General features: G+C 40.3%; 1 protein-coding gene across 1 annotated transcript in view; it reads right to left on the bottom strand.

Annotated features, from left to right (window-relative positions):
- galntl6 (polypeptide N-acetylgalactosaminyltransferase like 6) overlaps positions 1-22500 on the bottom strand; it is a 250994-nt gene that overhangs the window by 179949 nt on the left and 48545 nt on the right. Inside the window, exons 3-5 of the mRNA XM_060871463.1 lie at positions 13450-13558; positions 8566-8704; positions 316-482 (exon numbers count right to left, since the gene is read on the bottom strand). Coding sequence (XP_060727446.1) covers positions 316-482; positions 8566-8704; positions 13450-13558 — 415 coding nt within the window. The remainder of the gene's footprint in view (positions 1-315; positions 483-8565; positions 8705-13449; positions 13559-22500) is intronic.

The raw sequence follows: 22500 nt of genomic DNA, 5'->3' as shown, positions 1-22500 counted from the left end.
GTTCATTGTTCGTGTTTTTATGAAACCTGTTCAGAGAGCTTCAGTCTCACGAGGATGGTTAAAACATGAAACACCATTTTCACAGCGATTGACACAGGCTTTTAAACTGAAATGTGATAAGTACAACAGGAAAGGTTCACGTATTTGCCAGCAGCTAGGAAGGTTCTTCCTTACAATCCACACTGAGCATACAGTATATATGATGTAAATATTTTAACTTCTAGATTTATCAACGGTCAAAGTCGCGTTTTTCTCGGCATGGGGTTAGTCGCAGCGCAGGAGCCTCAGCAAAGAGACGGCGAGATCAGAGCTTACCTCGATCGCTGTAGTCATCCACCAGAACGATCTCGGCGATCAGGTGATCTGGAGTTCTGTTTACGATACTGTGGATGGTGCGGAGAAGCGAACTCCAGCCCTCGTTATGGAACGGGATAATGATACTGGTGTTGGGGAGATTCTCCAGATACAGTCTCTGCTTACAGCTGATGGACGGAATAAAAAAAAGAGACAGATTAGAAAGCACGAGGTTGGAAAACATGACCAGTCTGTCAACCGTGAAATAATTGCATGTCTCTTTGACCGAAGCGGCGTCGTTCGTGTAATGAATAGATCTAGTGTTCACCGGAAAACTTTGGGAGTATATGGGAATAGAGCTGAGTGTAGCTCTAATCATAAATCACTGTTTAAAAAGCCTTGTCACTCCCCCTGCTCTAATAAAGCACTCAGAAATCTGCGCCTTAATTCACTTTGAACAAAGATTGAAGTGGCAGATGAAGCAACGCTTTACAGCTCACACCAGTCTCTAATTCAACGCCCTGACAAAGCTGACACACGGAGCATTATTTATAGCTTCACCCACAGAAGTACCGAACCAGCGGTCTTAAAGAGCTCTGCCTTTAATATATTCACATAGTAAATGAAAAGGTAAATAGAAACAGCTTATCTGAAAGGTAGATTACAAAAACAAACCCCGGTGAGTAGACGTGGAACGGAAACATATGCTGGTGTGTAAATTGGTTGTTGGCTGAGAAAAAATAATGAGAAAAAAAAAACTATCTTGTGCAATAATTTTACAGCACGAAGAGTCACATTGACAGAAGTGTGTAACGTTTACAGAGACCAAAAGCAGGTCACAATCCGCAATCTGGGTCAAAGGAAGCTCCACATCAGCCAATTAACCGCCAGCCTGACAAGGGAGACATGGACAGACAGTACACAGAGGAAGAGGTGTAGGTGCAATGTGAAGAGTTTCTGCCTGATCCCTGTGGCGACAATCTGTCTGTTGTTTCTTTCATCTGACTTCTAGCTGAAGGCTTGTGTGCCCTTCCTGCCTTATACTTTCCACATTTCTGAACCATTTATATTACAACGGGATGAGTGCCTGACTGCGGTACTTCGGGAAAATGGGACAAGGAGTTTAGAGCATAGACAGTCTATAGTTTGAAGCAAGTCTGAATCAAGTCACGTTATGAAGCTTTAGACATCTCCTGGGTGTCTTCTCTGTGTGCTCTGACTGACTATCGGCTTGCTTGTGGTAAAAAGAAGTCATATTAAAGCAGTTAAACAAGTGCATGTAGATCCCAGGCCTTGATCTACTGTTATACTACTGTATATGGCTAAAAGTTGAAGGTTTATGCACATCTAACCATCAGGCCAATATGTGCTTTTTGGTCGTCGTATTCCACACTGATATGACGTGAGGATGTCAGGGGTGCGCTCGGTGCTCCCAAAGGTGTTCAGTGGTCAGGTCTTTTTCAGGGACACTAGATTTCTTGTATTCCACACAACATATCCACAGGGGGCAGTCATGCTGGAACAGATTTATTTCTTTTAGGTCTCTTAGTAAAGCGTAATTGTTGAGGAAACAGAGATGGAATCTGTTCTTGTGTCCACTACATTTGTTTTTATTTCATTCAGCTGCCAGCGTTATCCAAAGCAAATTACATTTATCTCATTTATACAACTGACCGGTTGAGGGCCTTGTTCGAGAGCTCAGCACTGCCAGTTTGGTGCTCCTGGGATTTGAACACACGACCTTCTGATCAGTAGTCCAATATCTAAAGTACTACACTTCCACTTCCCTAAACTCTGGCCATAAAGATTATACTGTCCAGGATACAGCTGTAGCCATAAGGCAAGTTAAACAAAATCTCAGCAGCCGTGGATGTACAGTAGTACAGAGTGGAATGAGATGACACACTTTTTTTGAGACCACAACTTGACCATAAATCCTTCTTATGAGACCAAACTGTATTGTCCTTAATTTCCAAGAGTTACAGGAGCCACAATGCAGCATGCCATCAAGACCATTGTTCTATTGGACTTACTTGTAGCGTAACTGCTACATTATCAATAAACGTAGATGCCCACTACTCAAGTAGGGAAGAGTAGGACCATCCTTCCTACTTGTTTTAGTAGTACCAGTCGTGCCTTTTGGACCCCTTAGACATAAACAGCTCTGGCTACAGTATGTCTTTATACTTCATTGTTTACTAATGACTTTTCGTATGCTTCCTTGTTTGAACGTGGAGTTTCTACTATGCATCATTGTCGTTAAGTCTGAGCCTTTGTTTTCTAGTTTGCATGAAGTGTGTTTCCATATTTAGAACTCTCACTGGTTTTGTAGTGATTATGGATTATCCCTTTTCCATGCTGTCTGCCTATGCTTTGGATTATGTTGATGGTTCCTGGATCGCTCACAGTATATGACATGCAGTAAACGACACTCGCGTCCTGCCTCTTCAACAATCCACGTTTTTAGTCATTTCGGTGAACACAGATATCTGTGGTGCCAAATTAATGCACAATTTTAATTCTTAAATATATCACCATTGTTGTTGTTCTTCTTCATCTTCTTCTTCTTATTCTTATTATTATTAGTAGTAGTAGTATTTTTAACAGGTTGAATAGAGCTAGACGTGTATATTTATTCGGACACTGCTGTGTGTGTTTTTTTTTTTTTCCAAATGTAATAATATCTAAAAAATTGCAGCTCGGTGCATACAGTAAACGATAAATGTCTCCTTTTCCTGCTGTTTGCTCCACTGCATTTATAGCTGCATTACTCTTAGTGTGTCACCTGCCATACTGTAGTAACACACACTCACTCCAGCCTCCACATTGACCTACTGAATGAAACGGTGGGCGATTTTTATGCATTGTCTCTGGTTTCCGGATCATTTTTTTTATTTTCAGCTATTTATCAGCACAAGACGAGATGTGGAACAGTTTGCAGTGCTGCTGTGGGCTGCTTTGTGTTGCACACTGCTTGTGCAGTGTTCCACATCCAGCATGCAGAGCTGCACGCATCCACTGGGCCTGAAAATAAACAGACCTGCACCAGAAACAAGGCCTGAATTGGGAACTGCAACCGCACAGCTGTGATCTAGTCTCAAAAGGTGCTTTGTGTTTCAAAAGCCGGCAAACCATCCTTCCTGGAGATAAAGTAGGACTGAACTCCGTTCTCGGTCCATCCCGGGCTTTCCATTTGTCTCATCAGAAGCCAGAGCGGATCTTTCATTATCGTTGGAACTGTAACTCTTTGACCCTCGGCTACATGAATTATAAGTGGATTTGTTCCGTGAGTAGAAAAAAAAAAATGCTTTCATGGGCAGCAAATGGTGTGGAGTGGTTAGTCCTTTGAGAACAATTAATGATCAGTCCATCAAAGAGCTCATTTAGTGAAAGACTGAGTGTGAAACAAAGCGAAATGGTCCAGAGTAATACGATAGACTCGTAAATGCTGTTACTTTTGACCATAGTTTTATATATTATAAAGATTTATATATAAAGATAAACATGTATCTTTCATGTAAGCTCTCAGGTTGGTCTGTACTTCTGGTCTACTTCAGGAGATCAGAAAGATAAAGCAGTGCTAAAAATGTTTAAAGCTTTCAATACCATAAAGTAGGACTTTGTGGTCAATGTGGAAATGAACAGGCGGCCAGTGTAGCTTGAATACGACTTTCTTTTCCTGTTAAAGCTGCTGCATCCCTGTGACCTAACAGGGATCCTTAAAGGGACAGTACAGTGATAAGTTGTGATCTAGATATTATATACTAGGAGATAATCATAGGATTATGCTTTAAGTGGGACAAATTTTTCATGCTTAGCAAAGGCTTCCTACAGTAATCATGATAAAAAGTGTGTTTGGAGCTAATGACACAAGGAGACTTTTTGCCTTCCTGACACCAGGTTTATCAACGTTAAAAGACGCAGTAGGGTTTTATGGTCTGCTGTCAGTCCGCTGATCAATTCGAACCCTTATCTATAAATTCTAATTAAAAATCATTAACACTGCTATCCAGAGGAAGCCAACGATACTTAAACGGTCTGATCACATGTTCAGTTAGATACTGTGTTAAATCAACTCCTAATATTGTTCTTGTCTCAGACTAATTACTCGGTGATAAATATAGAGGCTTTCGCTGTGCTACTCTGAAGACGGTCTATTTTACGTCTATATTTCCACCACCTTTGCACACGATTATATTACGATACAGTGCTATGTTATGGACCTAGAGATTCAAAACCGGCTTCGTGAGTAACTTCAGATTGTTCACAGTTAGAAAAAAAGAACGACATCTTTCACGGTTCTGAATCGAAGGTTACACAGAGGTGACTGGCGTGCGGTTATTATACAGTACACCGTGAAAAGCCAATTAATGTTTAGTAGATAAACAGATAAGTGAAATAATCTACAAAGTGATTCATATTGATTTAACACGGTCAGTGTTTAACTTTCTAAGCTAGTGATTGAAAGATCACTAGATTAAGTCTAATGACTAACAGGAGAACAATTGCTTGACCCTGGAGAAATGCAGTTAACCCTCACTTATTCAGCCATATGCTCTGGACTCCACTGTAAGATGTAAGTAAATACTAGTGCTGGGCAACGATTAAATATTTTAATCGCGATTAATCGCATGGTTTTTCTGTGATTAATCGCGATTAATCGCAGCATGCGCAAAATTCGATAATGAAATCAAAAGTAGTGTATTGCGTAATTTTATTCTTTCAAAGTACTGCTGTATGAACAAAAGTGCAATAACATTTGGTTTGTCAAAAGTTTAAACAAATAAAGTGCTTTTTTACAGCAGTTAAAAGTTAGTAGCAGTTAACACTTCTTGTAAATCTTAACTTAAGCATTACTCTCTCTCTCACTCTCTACCGCTTATCCGAACTACCTCGGGTCACGGGGAGCCTGTGCCTATCTCAGGCGTCATCAGGCATCAAGGCAGGATACACCCTGGACGGAGTGCCAACCCATCACAGGGCACACACACACACTCTCATTCACTCACACACTCACACACTAGGGACAATTTTCCAGAGATGCCAATCAACCTACCATGCATGTCTTTGGACCGGGGGAGGAAACCGGAGTACCCGGAGGAAACCCCCGAGGCACAGGGAGAACATGCAAACTCCACACACACAAGGTGGAGGCGGGAATCGAACCCCCAACCCTGGAGGTGTGAGGCGAACGTGCTAACCACTAAGCCACCGTGCCCCCCAACTTAAACATTAATGTAATCAAATTAAATATAACATTAACGTTTTGTTTAGTTTGTAAAAAAAAAAAAAAAAAAAAAAAAAATGATGTCCAGAACCTCGATCATAACATTATAACTGGCCCCTTCCGAGCAACAACATTAATCTCCTTTAAGAGACTGAGAATCTCAGTCCAAAATAAAAAAAAAAAAACTTTCAGTGATGCAGGTTGAGTGGACAAAATTAACTGCATGTATCCATTCATCCAACTTTACATTTAAGTGATACTTCAGACTCGAAGTACTCCATCGATAAGAAAATTCAACTTTGCAACAAATAACTTTGGTTCTGTCAACTTTACCGTGTGGAAGAGGTTTATAATGAAAATGTCCATTTAAGAGTTCGGTACCTTTTTCCATTTTTCTGTCCCCACCAGATATTTTCTGTTTCGCGCTGTAGCTCTCTTAGGCACACAACAAATGCTTTCATTGGTTGAGACGCGTGATGACGCTCATCCCAGGCAGCCAGTAGCCTATTGATAAACATCCCACCCCTCCTGTGTATCTACAGTTGAGGCCAAAATTATTAGCCCCCTTATGAAATTAGACAAAACTCTTGATTTCTCCATGGAAATGACCATTAACAACAAGTGTTTTATAGTGTGTTTGTTTCCAAAATAACAAAGACAAAATCTCAACTAAGTTTGATTAGGATATTTAATTGAAATAGTGAGTTGAAACAAGAAAGGGCAAAAATGAAACGTCCAAAATTATTAGCCCCCGGTCATTAATAGTCAATAGTGAACCCTTTCTGAGCCACAACTGACAACAACCTCTTAGAGTAGTTCTTTACTAGGTTGGCACAGGTTTCCTGAGGGATTTTAGCCCATTCTTCCATTGCAAATTGCTCCAGCTGGTCCAAATTACGTGGTTTCCGAGCATGGACATTCACTTTGAGCACTCGCCACAGATTCTCAATAGGATTGAGGTCTGGGCTCTGTGCGGGCCACTCCAGGACCTTTGTTTTGGTATCCTTCAGGAACTGTTGGACCAATTTCGATGTATGCTTTGGGTCATTGTCTTGTTGGAAGACCCAGCGACGACCTAAGGCTAGACTATGAGCAGATTTCTGCATATTATCCCTCAAAATGTCAACATAATTTTCTTTTTTCATGATGCCATGCACCCGAACAAGGCTCCCTGTGCCTGAAGCTGCAAAACAGCCCCACAGCATGATGCTCCCACCACCATGTTTAACTGTGGGAACTGTGTTCTTAGGGTTGAAGGCCTCACCCTTTCTTCGCCAAACATAAGCAACATCCATGTGCCCAAACAGTTCCAGTTTAGTCTCATCAGACCAAAGCACAGACTCCCAAAACTCATCTTTACCTTTCAAATGTTCACGGGCAAACCTCAGTCTAGCTGTGATGTGCCGCTGTTTGAGTAAAGGGGTTCTTCTGGGACGATGGCCCTGAAGCCCACCACGATGAAGAGCCCTCACAACTGTGTTCCTTGAAACATCAACTCCAGAAGAGGCCAGGTCAGCAACAATCATCTTGGCAGATGTCTGGGGCATCTTGCTGATATCTCTGACTATTTTCCTCTCCAGGGTTCTTGAAATCTTGCGCTTACGACCACGCCCAGGTTTGTTTCTTACAGAATTTGTCTCCTTGTACTTGGCAATGATGCAACGTACGGCGGTTCTAGACACTGTGAAAAGCTTGGAAATGGCAGTATAGCCTTCCCCCTTATCATGAGCCTCCACTATCTTCTTTCTGAGCTCAAGACTGATTTCCTTTGTCTTTGGCATGGTGAGTAAAAGTAGTCTCTCCCAATAATGTGTTCAAGTGCCCTGTTCCTTGGAGTCCTTTAATGCTGATTGAATGCCCAGGTATTGTTAGGAAGCCAATTGACTGCACAGGTGTGGTTTGAAAGCTGATTGATTAATTAGGTGTGTTTTGAAAGCTGATTGATTAATTGGGTGTGTTTTGAAAGCAAATATTCACAAGGGGCTAATATTTTTGACCACCCCATTTTCACTATATTTGATTATAAAGCAAGCCTAAAAATGTATTTTATATTCCAAAATGTACCAAAAGCTACTAAATAGCACTGGCGAATGTTTGATTATATCAAGTTTTATCAATGCTGCAAACATTGGAAAGATCTTTAGGAAAATGTTCCAAAATTCCTGGGGGGCTAATAATTTTGGCCTCAACTGTATGTGTATTCAAACGCAGTGAGCGACGGACTTTCAAAATAAAAAGTATGTTAACGCGCGATAAACTAATTGTCTGTGTTAATTAATTAATGCGTTGGTTGCTTCTCTGATGAATCCTCTCTTTACCTGGTCACTAAGTTTTGGTAAAAATCCTGTATAGATTTATACCACAATCCTTTAGACTGACCTGTGTGTGGAATATATATATATATATTTTTTTTACAACCAAACCCTGATTGAAGCCTTTCCAGTGCTTTGTCCTGGACTTGATTTGATAGTTCCTCGATGTCTATGGTGGGCAACAGTGTTTAGCTCGGTGATATGTGTCGATGTTACATCCATGCGAATGCCAGGAACATTGCACAGAGCATCAGACTGCCTGACCCCGTCATAGAGCCATCACAGTTTGGCTCAGACCATTTGTCCATTTGTTCTGCTTTCAACACAAGAACACTTGACGACTGTTCACTTGCTGCCTAATATACCCAACGCCTTGAAAGCTGCCTCTATAACAAGATAATCAGTGTTATTCTCTTCACCTGTCAGTGCTACAGCTACAGCTCAGCTACTCAGTGTATATTGAGATCATGTGACATGGCACATGGGTTGATTTTGATGAATGAAGAAATTTAAGGGTAAATACTTAAAAAAATGATGTTTTTTTTTTAATTTTGTAAATTATTTGAGCAAACACTAAATCCATTGAAGATCCAGGTTATAACATTGGATATTATAACACAGCTCATATATAACATTGTAGATTATACTGTATTTTAATCTTAAACAGATATATAACATTTTTTTTTCCCGTAACCCATAGGGCGAGTAAATCCATTTATATATTTTACTCACTTGGGGTGTCTGATGTCAGGCAGCGAGCGATCCAGTGCGATGTTGTTGCTCACGTAGATGTTAAAGCCGTTCTCTTTGTACACCGAGTCATCACACTCGTCCTCTGCAAGCGGGTATGGCTTCCCCTGCTCACCTTTTCCTACAATACACACACACACACACACATCATCATCTTATTAGTTTGCTTGCTTTTATGTGTATGTGTGTGTGTGTATGTGTGTGTATGTGTGTGCACAGGAAAGTTTTAATAGTTAGAAATCTAGGCTTTTCATTTTGAAGTTAACGTAAACAGTGAGAATGATCCAAATTTAGCGGTGCATCTTGACACATCAATCCATGACATTTACAAGTTGCTTATTACTGTTTGTTGGAGGTTACTCAAAAAAAAAACAAAAAAAACAACAATTTCACCACCCACCACCAGTAAGGTGCTATAATCATGATATTTTGGATCTTTGGTAGATTTTTCTTGCATCCTTTTTTCTAGTCTAAAAGTCTTATCATTCCGTGTGCACCATGAAAAAGGAAAGGTCTCGATCATTTCTAGCTCAACTGTAAAAAAGGGAATATTTGAGGAACTCTTTTCCAAAACGCTATAAATCCATTTTAATAGTTTTTATGAAAATAGACCCACACATATTTTGTTTATATTCAATTTATCCTGTTAAAATGGTCTGTTGGCTCAGTCTGAACATGTTAAACAGTGATTGTTAAATGAAACAACAATTTTGTTGAATATAAATTCAAAGTTTCTTTTTATTTTTTTTCCAAAACGCTATAAATCCATCCTTTATTTTAAAAATGTTTTTTTATTTATATATTTATTTATTTTTTTTATGAAAAGAGACATAAACCAACAACAAAACATGCAACATATGACATTAGGGAAATAAATAACTTTATTAAGAATAGAAATAATCTCCTACACTCATTTTGAAGACTGCGCACAAACAAACATCTCTCGCCTCAGACCGCTGCCATGCTGGATTGCGTCGATCGCTCACTGAATTCTGATTGGTCGAGAGAGGACATATAGCGTTTTGGCAATAAACAGGTTTGGCGCTTATCGCAGTTTGGAAAGGAACTGCATCTTGCAGTACATTTTAAACAAGGAAATATAGCGTTTTGGCATGAAACATTGATGGAGCAGTATATAGGTTCACAACACAGCAAAATGACATGACAAACTCGTTTTTTTTTTATTTTGGCGTTTATCGCGTTTTGGAAAAGAGCTCTTCATACTGTATGTATGATAAGTATGAAACCTGGATGTTTTTCTTCTTTTCTGCTTCTTCATCTTACATACTGTACATTTCAGATCATTATTCCACTTAACACAGAAAAAAAAAATAAAAAACACAACTGTATAAAAAACAAAAACGCTGCCGTCAAAAATCGATGTTTTTCTACAGTGCTAATGAGAAGTAAAAAGTCTTTGCATTCATATCTGTTCTTTAATCTGTACATTATTTGGAATTGAAAAGAGTTAAAGCTGAAGAGGGAGTTTCTTGATAGATTTGAGGTTTTTTTATTGACGTTTGTTATAGACGTTGGTCTCCTCAGCACTGCCCGTGAGAGAGCGTGCTGTCAATAATTTAATAACAGCTTCCTGCCGTTTACTGCGATCACAAAAGCACATATTAATGCTCAGTCTCTCGCAGAATCGCTCTTTCTCCCACTGTTTGTGTTCAGAATGTCGTCTCTCTGTGCATAATTACAGAAACCCCACTCCCACTCCCACTCCTTAGTGCGTTCTCTCAGGAGCGTGGACTCACACAGAAAAAAAAAAAAAAAAGATTCATAACACTGCACAATTTCCCTTTTTTTGGCCATTAAAAAAGACTCTGAACAGCTTGACTGAATACTAAATGCCAAATTGTAACTAAAATACTTGTAGGCTTGTGGATGCACAGTAACAAACCCAGGTAAGGAAGCTCATTAAAAAAAAAGAGTAAAACTTTTTTCTTTTCTTTTTTCTTTTTTTTTTAAAGTTAAGAAATTTCCAATATTTATGAAATCCTACTGAGGTTTGGGCCGTACCACATAAACACCTGTCCTTTCAAGAATGGTCCGAAAATGTTAATAAGTTCTCCTTGTATAAATGTGCTTCTCGTTTCCATAGCAACAGCTCGTTCACTTGTCCCGAATGGTGAACGATCTACATTAAGGCAAACGGGATAATAATAGGATAAAAGCAATAAACCTCAAAACATGTTATTTAACAACACCGTACTTTCATTTATTGTTCATGGAAGGAGTCTCTAGTGTCGGTGTTGTTTGTTACCGTCAGTGATTTCTGCCCTGACAGTAAAGACTGCACTTTACAGAACAAGGAATTTATTTTGCAAAAAAAAAAAGAAATAAATTTTTTTTTTTAAATGTTTGATTGTAGGCAGTGCAGTGGAGATTTTAGGTTGATGTGCTTTCATCGCGGTGGCTTAGTGGTTAGCACGTTCGCCTCACACCTCCAGGGTTGGGGGTTCGATTCCCGCCTCCACCTTGTGTGTGTGGAGTTTGCATGTTCTCCCCGTGCCTCGGGGGTTTCCTCCGGGTACTCCGGTTTCCTCCTCCGGTCCAAAGACATGCATGGTAGGTTGATTGGCATCTCTGGAAAATTGTCCCTAGTGTGTGATTGTGTGAGTGAATGAGTGTGTGTGTGTGTGTGCCCTGTGATGGGTTGGCACTCCGTCCAGGGTGTATCCTGCCTTGATGCCCGATGACGCCTGAGATAGGCACAGGCTCCCCGTGACCCGAGGTAGTTCGGATAAGCGGTAGAAAATGAGTGAGAGAGAGAGAGAGTGAGTGCTTTCATCCTTAATGAATGACGTCCAAATAGTTTACGGTGTAATGTGTACGACGGTACAAGCTGGAATCCCGTTCCATCTCGTGTGTTGTGGTTAACCAGCTGTCATCTACAGCCACCCAGACAGCAATTTGTTGATCAAATCAGAGCAGACTGGTGCAAATCCATTATTTAAATCCCCTAGTTTCGTATTCTGATGTCTAAAATTAGTGGGGAGTCATGAAAAATAAATGTAAGGCTTAACACATTGCCTGTAATCAGAAGATTTGTCACTAACAGATGGTGTGTGTATCGTTAAATCTCTGACGTAATGGGCTTCGTGTGATGATGTGATGTAACGATGGAACCCAGAACGGTTGAGCTGAAGTGTCCATATGCGAAGGGATATGCAAAGAGACCCTAAAAACACTCCGGAGGGAAAACTATTACATCACACTGACTGATCTCATCAAATCGATCTGATTAATACACTGACTTACGACTCCATTATACTCCACGCGCTGTAAAGCTATAAACTATTCTGTACTGTTCTCATTGATTAATCAGGCTTGTTGATGGCTTTTATCTGCTAACATGGCGCTTTGAACTCAGGAAATATTTCTTCTCACTTTGTGTGTGGTATTGGATCAGAGCACAGTCTCCTTAACCCAAATAACAAAAACGTAGTGAAGGATGCAGATATATCACACTGGGCTGGCACTGCTATAGGCAACACAGTAATAAAGAAATAAGATGTGTGTGTGTGTGTGTGTGAGAGAGAGAGAGAGAGCGATGCATAGATAAAAATCTGTCCTTATGCCCAACCGTTCCCACGAGCCCTGCAGAAAGCCGCAGTATTACCACTGTCCCTGTTTCTGTGCAGCTTTCTCCTTTCACTCATTTATTTGCTCTCTGATCTAACTGCTGAAAATTAGATGAGTTGAACAATTTAGATGGATGGATGGATGGATGGATGGATGGATGGATGGATGGATGGATGAGTTAAGAGTTAAATGGATTTGAATTTGTGGATGGGTGAGTAGATAGATGTACTAAAGGATCAATGAATGGACAGATGAAAGTACTAATTGAGGGATGAGTGAATGGACGGAGTAGTGAAAGGATGGATGGACAAATGGCTGAGTGTGTGGGGAGACAAATAATGGATGGATGGATTGATGGATAGATGGATGGATGAATGAGTGGTCTAAATATAAAATAGGTGGGTGGATGGATGAATGAATGGATGGATGGATGGATGGATGGATGGATGGATGGATGAAAGACTAAATAAAGGATAGATGGATGGATCGATAGACGGATGGATAAATAAATGGATAAATGGGTGAGTGGACAGATGGTAATTCTGATACTAAAGAATAGACAGACAGAGAGACAGATGGATGGATAGATGAATGAATAGATGGATGGATGAATGAATAGACTAAATAAAGGATAGATGGATGGATCGATAGACGGATGGATAAATGGATGGATAAATGGGTGAGTGGACAGATGGTAATTCTCATACTAAAGAATAGACAGACAGACAGACAGACGGACGGATGAATGGTTGTAGCTCATTAATTATGATTAACTGTAATTCTTTAGTGAACAGCAGGATAGAAGGATATGTGGAAAAAGGTAAAAGATGGATGGACTGAGAGATGGGTGTATTTATTAGTCCTCAGTGGGGAACCTTACCTTCAAGGTTAACTTTAAACTGCACTTTTGAACAGCAGTAAAGAATGGATGGATGGATGGATGGATGGATGGACAGACTTTATACTGACACTGACTCAAGGTTAACGATTATTCTCTGATCAGTCACATGTCAGGGATATGAAATCACTTTGCTCTCCATTTATCTCGTCCACTATAGGCGGTGTATCTATAATTCACTGCTGCAAAAGACCCCAGTAACATCATCAAACGTATAATAAACCTCAAACAGATGGATGAAAGACTTCAGCCTGAGGCGTTTCCTGTATCAGCTGGATAACAGAGCAAGGAATAAGGAGAAAGTGAATAAGTGAGTAAACTGACCAAATGTGTGTGTGTGTGTGTGTCTCAGATGCTGAGGCGTACAGTAGCAGGCTTACCGACACGTATCTCGTCTCTCCGGATGCTCTCGTTGTCGTGCCAGTCTCTCCTCCTCAAGCCGTCTGTCCAGCTGTAAACGTGTCCGTCATTCAGTCCGAGCGCAAAGCCCTGAAAAGGAGAAAGAGCACAGAGTGTGTTACCTGCCTCCGTCCCTCAACCTTCTACGCCCTGCTTCTATATGTACTGACAAAAAAAAAAAAAAAAAACAAGTGTTACAACAATCATAAAGACTTTGAAACTTTATCAGAGTTCATGAAAAATACCTTCTGGTTAAATCTTGAGAAAAAAAAAATTGTTATCAAACCGATAGCTTGGAGCGACAGACGCAAAGTTTCCTCAGATCTGATGTTTATGGCTGTTTGCATTTAATCATATTCAACATATACTTCTGAAATCTCCTAAGTAATTGCATAACACACACAAACACACTCATAAACACACACACACACACACACACACTCATAAACACACACACACACAAACACACACAAACACACTCATAAACACACACACACACACACACACACACACACATAAACACACACACACACAAACACACACACAAACACACTCATAAACACACACACACACACACAAACACATAAACACACACACAGTTTCCTCAGATCTGATGTTTATGGCTGTTTGCATTTCATCATATTCAACATATACTTCTGAAATCTCTTAAGTAATTGCATAACACACACAAACACACTCATAAACACACACACACACACACACACACATAAACACACACACACACACACATACAAACACACTCATAAACACATAAACACACACACACAAACACACAAACACACACACACACAAACTCACACATAAACACAAACACACACAAACACACACACACACACATAAACACACAAACACACTCAAACACATACACACACACATACAAACACACTCATAAACACATACACACACACACATAAACACACACACACACACACACATACACACACAAACACACACACACAAACACACACACATAAACACACACAAACACACTCATAAACACACACAAACACACACACACACACAAACACACACACACACACCCTCATAAACACAAACACACACACACAAACACACACACACACAGACTGCCCGTCTCCCTTTGTGCTTCGCTCTTTTCAGGATTTTGTAACTTGGCAATTTGCCCCAAACTAATTTCTCTCCTCTCTTTGGTGCTTCAGGTGTTTACATTATGTAAATAGCTGTGATGTCTGAGATGACTATAAATGTACTATGCAATGTGAGATTGCTTGTTTACGTGATAGAAACTTGTGTTTGTGCAACAGAAGAGAGGGAAGTTCAGGAACAAGTGCAGCTACAGGAAGTCAAACAGAAGCTAACTGACCGACAATGAGACCGTTTCCATTTTCAACGTTTGACCTGCTGACAGGTATTTATCTTACCTGAGGTCAGTGTTTCTTCATCTCTCCATTTCGGCATGTAATGTGAGAAACAGAGTGTGCTCTAGGAAATTTACACAACCCCAGACCTTGATATGAAATAATTTTTTCATGGCTCGCCGAAAGGTAATTCCATTCTTAGAGAGCACTATTTCAGGCCTTGACTTTATTTATTTCTGTTCTTCTGCTATTCTGCAGTTTTCACACAACTCAAGGATTTGACACCCAGAGGAGAAGGAGCACTGTCCATATCCAGCTCATAAAGATGAGGGCATGCAGAGGCAAAAAGCAGCTCGAGATATTTCATTACCTGCCCTCTGGGGCATTGCTGTTAACTATGAGGATTGAATTTCTTTAAATGAGGTGCTGCCTAGACTGCCTTCTCTCACTGCCCCCTGCATTCTCTGAAGCAATGAAGCAGAGCAAAAGGAAGAACACACACACACACACACACACACACACACACTCATTTTATTTTAATAGCAACACCTGTAACCCTGCTCATTATCCAGTTAGCCAATCATATGGTAGGTGCAGAAGGTCTAGAACTTTAGTTAATGTTCACATCACACCTTAAAATTGAAAAACTTTATCTCAAAAACTTCTGCAGGTTTGAATGCTTTTGGAATTGATTTTACAAAGAATGGTGTGAACAACACAAAAACACATAATAAATAGTGATTCTGTGCCCAAAAAAAATGGCACGTTCAGTAAAGGGCTCAAAGGAGAAGGGCCAAAATTGTTTAATACGACAGGAAGTCTAGAGTAGGGCTGGGCGATATGTGTTTCAGTGTTTCATATCGGTCGATATCGATAATTATTGATATTTTTTATGACCCTTTTAAAATAAGGACCAGGAGAAAAATATATTACATTTAAACATTTTTATTTTAAACTTAACCTTCCTCTGATCGTAATCCCCTCAGTTATTAAGACAGAAATGTCAACAAGCAGGAAAACTCACATAATTATAATGTAAACATGAGTCTAAAGTCACAATGAACACTTAACAATTATCTCTTAACATTTAAGGTGCAAAATGAAAGAAAATGTAAGAAATGCTTAATAAAGTGTAATAAAATAGTGCAAAGAGTTAAATATAAACATCGAGAAACGGTCTTGCATAAAATTGCAGACGACGTTGGTGTGACTACGGTCAGACTTATAATAACCCAAAAACCGCCATACTGGCGCGCTGACTTTTACTCTTTTATTTACAATTTCTTCGCTCGCTGCGGCTCATTTTCTGCTCATCAGTCGCCGGTTACTGAAGAGGAATCCAGCACCAGCACGAGACAACGATATGGCGCAACCAAACATGATACTGTTACATGATTGGCTGTTAGCGTGTCACTCACTACGTTGCTAGGTTACCAGAGAGCGAGTGCCTTTGTTAACGCAACCGAACTTGCTTCGCAACCTCTGTTTTCTTCCGACAAAGAATAAAAAATATTGAACGGTTTATCGAACAAATTTTTTTTTTATATCGATCACGATACATATCGTTATCGTTTTATTGCCCAGCCCTAGCCTAGAGTAACTCAAGTAACTACTCTTAACAACCGTGCTGAGCGGAAAAGCATCTCAGAACACACAGCATGACAAAGCTTGAAGCTGACGTGCTGAACTCTCTCATCATCAAGGCGTTTCCACCCACATACTTTTAAATTCGCTTGTAAGATTGTTCTTGTGCTCACTGGACATGTCGTGCATTGTGAGTGGTACATTGTCATAATGTAGACTTGTGATATCAGACCAATCTGGCAACTCACAAAGACTGCTGTGTGAACATCCCAAGAGATCTGCAGCTTCTGAAACATTTAAACCAGGCCGTCTGACACCGAAAGCCATGGTGCGGTCACAGAGATCACATTTTCTCGCCATGCTGATGTTTGATATGAACTTTAACGGAGCTCTTGTTCTGAATCCGCATGTTTTTCTGCACTGTTCTGCTGTCACATGATGGCTGGATACTTGTTGAATATTTTTAGTGCGTATTCATTTAATGCCGGATAACTACACCGTACGTTTCTAGTCGCATTAATCGATCCACATGTTCCTAAGCAAGACTGCACTTTTTTTTCCACACATATTGATGCTCTTGTTATCATGTGTGCCAGAGCATAAAAAAGAAATGTGTCTCAAAGTAACTCTCCGGTCCGCTGATAGCTGTTTAATAAAACATCAAATTTCCACTTCTGACTCTAGCGGCCTGACTCAGCCTTGAATAAATTTGCTCTTCATTTTCATGCAGTTCATGCTGTAATTTTTGGCTCTCTGGTTTGACCAACAGCATCTCAAACATCTTGGCACGGTTTATGTTTAAAAACAAGAGCAAACAATTTAACAGGCACACAATGATGTAAAGGAGCCAAAAAATTCAACATTTTCCGTCCTGTTTTTCTCTGGTTTGTAAATTGCACGATGCCAATCTAGCAAACAGTGAAGGACAAAAGAATTTCATGTGCCACAAACAGCATCGAGTACCTGTGCTCTACTGGCATGATAGAGTGAGACAAACTAACAAGTACTTCACAAACCACACTGTCTTGCTACCAAAACAGCATTTCACACCTCTTTTAACACGGGCACCTAATAAGCCAATTAACACGTAAACATTTTCGGTAAACAATCAGCAGGCCTGGGACTGCACTGCATTTACAGTAAATGTGGCCTGATGAAAATGAAGCTTTTGCTACCCTAAAGTTTATTAAATGTTCTTATTTATGTATGTATGTATTTATTTATTTCTTTCTTAAACCAGGCATGTGGTAGCCTAGTGGTTAAGGTGTTGGGCTACCAATCAGAAGGTTGTGAGTTCAATCCCAGGTCCACTAAGCTGCCACTTTTGGATACCTATGCAAAGTCCTTAACCCTCAATTGCTCAGCTGTCTAAAAATGAGATAATCTAAGTCACTCTTAAGGGCGTCTGCTAAATGATGTAAACAAATCACATTTTATCTCATATGTCTGAGAGCCATTAAAAAAGAAACAATCCTCAATCTAAACCGTGGCAAAAACCACGACTGGTTCAGACAGATTATTTAGTTTTGAGATAGTGAGGAATGGGTTGCTGTGGCCAGTGTAGGAGACACAAGTCCTTATCCGTGTATAAAGCTAAACCTTTTTAGCACTGGCGTGCTGTAATCAGCTCACCTTTGTGATGCAAGTCTTTGCAATGAAAGCCTCTTCAGAAACACAAGTCTCGTTCCTGCTAAAACTCCTCTAAAAATACGTATACGAAAAATGCTAATTAGCGCTGATTGATGATAACAAAGGCAATGGATGAACACGGTGTCGATTATTTGGTGCACCTGTGTGCACAAATGTAGTGTATGGAATTGTGCAATCAAGCCGATTCTTCTTTAAAAAAGAAAACCTGCATTTATTGGTCTTGTCCACGAACGTGTATGATAATGCTTTAATGTTATAGCACCTATATATTTACATTAAAGCATTATCATACACGTTCGTAGGCAAGACCAATAAATGCAGCATTTGGCAGATGCCCTTATCCAGAGTGACTTACTTTGTCTCTCTTTTTTTTTTTTTAAAAAAAAATACAACTGAGCGTTAAGGGCCTTGCACAGGGGCCCAACAGAGGCAGCTTGTTGGACCTGGGATTGAACTCATAACCTTCTGATCGGTAGCCCAACACCTTAACCAGTAGCTACCACATGACAGTAGCTCCCATATTAGCCACCCTCCCCACCTCCCCACCTCCCCACCCCCCATTACGAACCTGATAACAATAATACTAAACGTGTAATCTTGTCAGTTCTGAAGACTTTCTCACTGGGTTAAAGTTTTCTTTATTAAACAACAACTTGTTTTTTATTGTTTATATAAACGGACTTGTGAATGAGCCGTTACTATAGAAACAATAACGTATTAGAAAGAGTGCTGTGAATTTGTCAGGAATTCGACACTTAGCGCTGTGGTATAATATGTGAATATATAAAATAACCCACACCATCAACATATCACTGACTGTTGCGAGATCCTTTTAGCTCCACGGCACACACACTCAGTTCACACACACACACACACACACACACACACACACACTCAGTTCACACACACTCGGTTCACACACACAAACACACTCGGTTCACTTTGTGTGAGAAGGATGACCTTGCAGTCATCTGTCTGTGGTCTCTTGAGATCACCTGCCGAGGCCAGAGCTGAAAAAAAAAGTGCTGCTTTATGAACTAAACTTAAAGTTCAAAAGTTCGTCCTGAACATCTCTCTCTCTCTCTCTCTCTCTCTCTCTCTCTTTCGCATTCTCTTTTTCTCTCTCTATCTCTCTCTTTTTCTTGCTCTCTCTCTCTCTCTCTCTCTTTGCACTCTCTTTCTCTCTCTCTCTCTCTCTCTCTTTGCACTCTCTCTCTCTTTGCACTCCCTTTCTCTCTCTCTCTCTCTCTCTCTCTCGCTCTCTCTCTCTCGCTATCTCTCTCTCTCGCTCTCTCTCTCTCGCTATCTCTCTCTCTCTCTCTCTCTCTCTCTCGCTATCTGTCTCTCTCTCTCTCTCTCTCTCTCTCTCTCTCTCTCTCGCTCTCTATCTCCTCAACATTCCTTCCATTCCGGTGCTCTCTGGCACATCTGGTGGTTCTCTGGCAGTCCTTCTGCTTCCTCCACACTGATTCCAGTAAATTTAGCAATTACTGACTCGACACAGCAAGCGGTGGGGCGACCGTCTGCACAATGTTCTGCTTCATTCGAGGCCGATTGAAACTTGCCGTCGATTCTGCCTTCGTAGTGCTTTATTTGATTTATTTCACAGGTCTGTGTGCTGAAATAGAAAAATCTTGGAGGGGTGTCTGTGCACAAGCTAAACAAAATGAAAACAGTGCTGGGAGCAAAACCAAACCACAACAGCAATGAAGTACACTGCACATCAGTACAGGGATGAGCAGAGGACAAGACTGATGCTAATTAGTGTATTAATTAGCCACAAGCTACAAACGTATATCATTGGACACACGTCAGTACAAAAAGTAGTCACACATATACACAGACACGTTGTCTCTAGTGCGTTGTTGAATTTCTCTAAGCTGAATATTTTAACACGATAGTCAGAAAGTGTCCTTGGATCAATTTAAGCATTGTGCTGAACCCACCACAATATTCATTATAGTGGCCTTCACACAGGGCACTAAATAAACTCACTCCACTGGCAAGAGGATACCAGAATCAAGCTGTGAGGAGACACACGTGAGTCTGATGTGTGTAAACGTGACGAGAACCAGGAGCAGGACTGCAGCAGAGGCTCCATAATGACACAGGAAGTCTTCCAAACTTTGCTTTTCTTTTTGCTGCCAAATAAGGCCCCGTTCACACTGCAGGCCCTGTGAACACTCAAATCTAGCCCAGATCTGATTTTTTCAAATAAGATTCAGACCACTTTCATATGTGGTCCTGAATCAGGATTTTTTCCAATGTGGCCGCAGTGTGAACAACCGAGGCGGATTTGATGCGACTTTTACGTCAATCTACATCGACATTCGTCACAATTATGCGCCGGCGAGTACGCACACAAACGTGACTACGCCTACAGAATGGATCAAATAATCAAAAGTTGCCCTCGACATCCGAATATTTTCAAAACACTGCGTCTCTGTGCTGCCGTTACACAAACATTTAGAAAGAAAAGCGAAAATGTTTACTTCCTCCATAACCTCGCCAACTTTAGCGCAGCGGCGTGCTGCGTGTGACATCATTGTTATTGTTCGTTTGCGCATGCGGGTCAGTTCGAAACAGCAAACAGTTCACACTGGTATCTGATATAGGCCACATTTTAAAAGGTAATGTGAACAGCCAAACAAAAAAATCAAAATATGATCTGAGCAAAATATCCAAATTGAGCATTAAGACTTGCAGTGTGAACGTGGCTTATGAAATCACAGTTAGTTTCTAATCTTTTGTAAGCACGTTGTTAGTCACTGAAACAGACTCGTATAGTTAGAACTGTATCTTAGTGACACTGTTTTCCTGCCTGAACAAAGATTTAGCTCATCTCTTGATAACATTATTATTATTATTATTATTATTATTATTATTATTATTATTATTATTATTATTATTATTATGCTGCAAGGGTGTTTGATTTTGTCCCATCATTGTGAGGACATCGTGTCCATTTTGGTCCTAAATAATAACAAGTAATAAATAAACTGTGCCATATTATTCTTTTCAAAGCTTTCAATTGACACTATTATCATAAAAGTAGCTACAAGTTAGAAACAGAGACCAGACAAATGTCTCCACAATGTCCAAACAACCAGAGATTCTTGCCGATGACACACACATGCGCGCACACACACACATGCACACAGAGTTCTTTCTTTGTGAGGACCATCCACTGGTTCCACTGGCTACTTTTGCTAATAAAGATGTGAAAACAAAGAGCTGAAAGTATAGCACACACACTCACACACACAATATAAGGACCTAATTTTTCCAGCACAGTCTGTAGCTAGCGATTACAAACAAAATTATGAACAAAATTGACTCTAAGAGTCTAAGAGTTCATAGCAGGATATCTCAGATGATAGTGTCCACGCACAGCTACCAAATGGTTCAAATGTGAAAGTTGCGTCTGCAGTTTTAAGGTGGACTGAAATAAAGTGTGTTGTGACTTGCAACGTTTTTCCTTTCCGCATGCTTTGTACCCTATACGAACTCTAATAACCTGTTGTCTGTCTGTGGAGCTCAGCAACAATACATCTTCCTCTCATCTTTACATGCCGCCCAAAAAAATGAAGCCTTGAAAGCTTTCACACTCAAAACATGAACAGGGTATCAATTTGATCATGACACCTTTATTAGATATAAATTCAACAAGAATCTCAGCTGCTGAGCACTTGCATATGTTGTTCATTAAATTTTATAAAGAATTAAGCTATAACTAGAAGCTTTTGAAGGGGGCACGGTGGCTTAGTGGTTAGCACGTTTGTCTCACACCTCCAGGGTTGGGGGTTCGATTCCCGCCTCCACCTTGTGTGTGTGGAGTTTGCATGTTCTCCCCGTGCCTCGGGGGTTTCCTTCGGGTACTCCAGTTTCCTCCCCCGGTCCAAAGACATGCATGGTAGGTTGATTGGCATCTCTGGAAAATTGTCCATAGTGTGTGAGTGAATGAGTGTGTGTGTGTGCCCTGCGATGGGTTGACACTCCGTCCAGGGTGTATCCTGCCTTGATGCCCAATGACGCCTGAGATAGGCACAGGCTCCCCGTGACCCGAGGTAGTTCGGATAAGTGGTAGAAGATGAATGAAGCTTTTTGCTGTTATTTACAAGTTCACGGTCACAGAACTAAACCAAGTACATTTACATAGATCTACATAGAAGTACACAGAATACAGTCCCAATTTATATATATATATAAATTAATTATATATATATACAATACTCACTATACAATAGAAAGAGCACATTAATATAAATCTGTCGTTCGGGTTACAGCTGAGGTTGACGAGACCGTGATGTTCTCCAAAAATTAGGACCATGTTAAAGATGTAATCTTTACAATGTGACTAGTCTATCACTCATTCGTCTGTAAAAACACTAAAAAACATAGTAAAGAACCATGTAAATATATTTCCCAAACACTACAGAA

The sequence above is a fragment of the Tachysurus vachellii genome, chromosome 6 (genome assembly GCF_030014155.1).
Source record: "Tachysurus vachellii isolate PV-2020 chromosome 6, HZAU_Pvac_v1, whole genome shotgun sequence".
NCBI classification, from domain to species: domain Eukaryota; kingdom Metazoa; phylum Chordata; class Actinopteri; order Siluriformes; family Bagridae; genus Tachysurus; species Tachysurus vachellii.
Note: the sequence above shows the minus strand (reverse complement) of the source record. Positions and strands in the feature narration are given on the sequence as shown.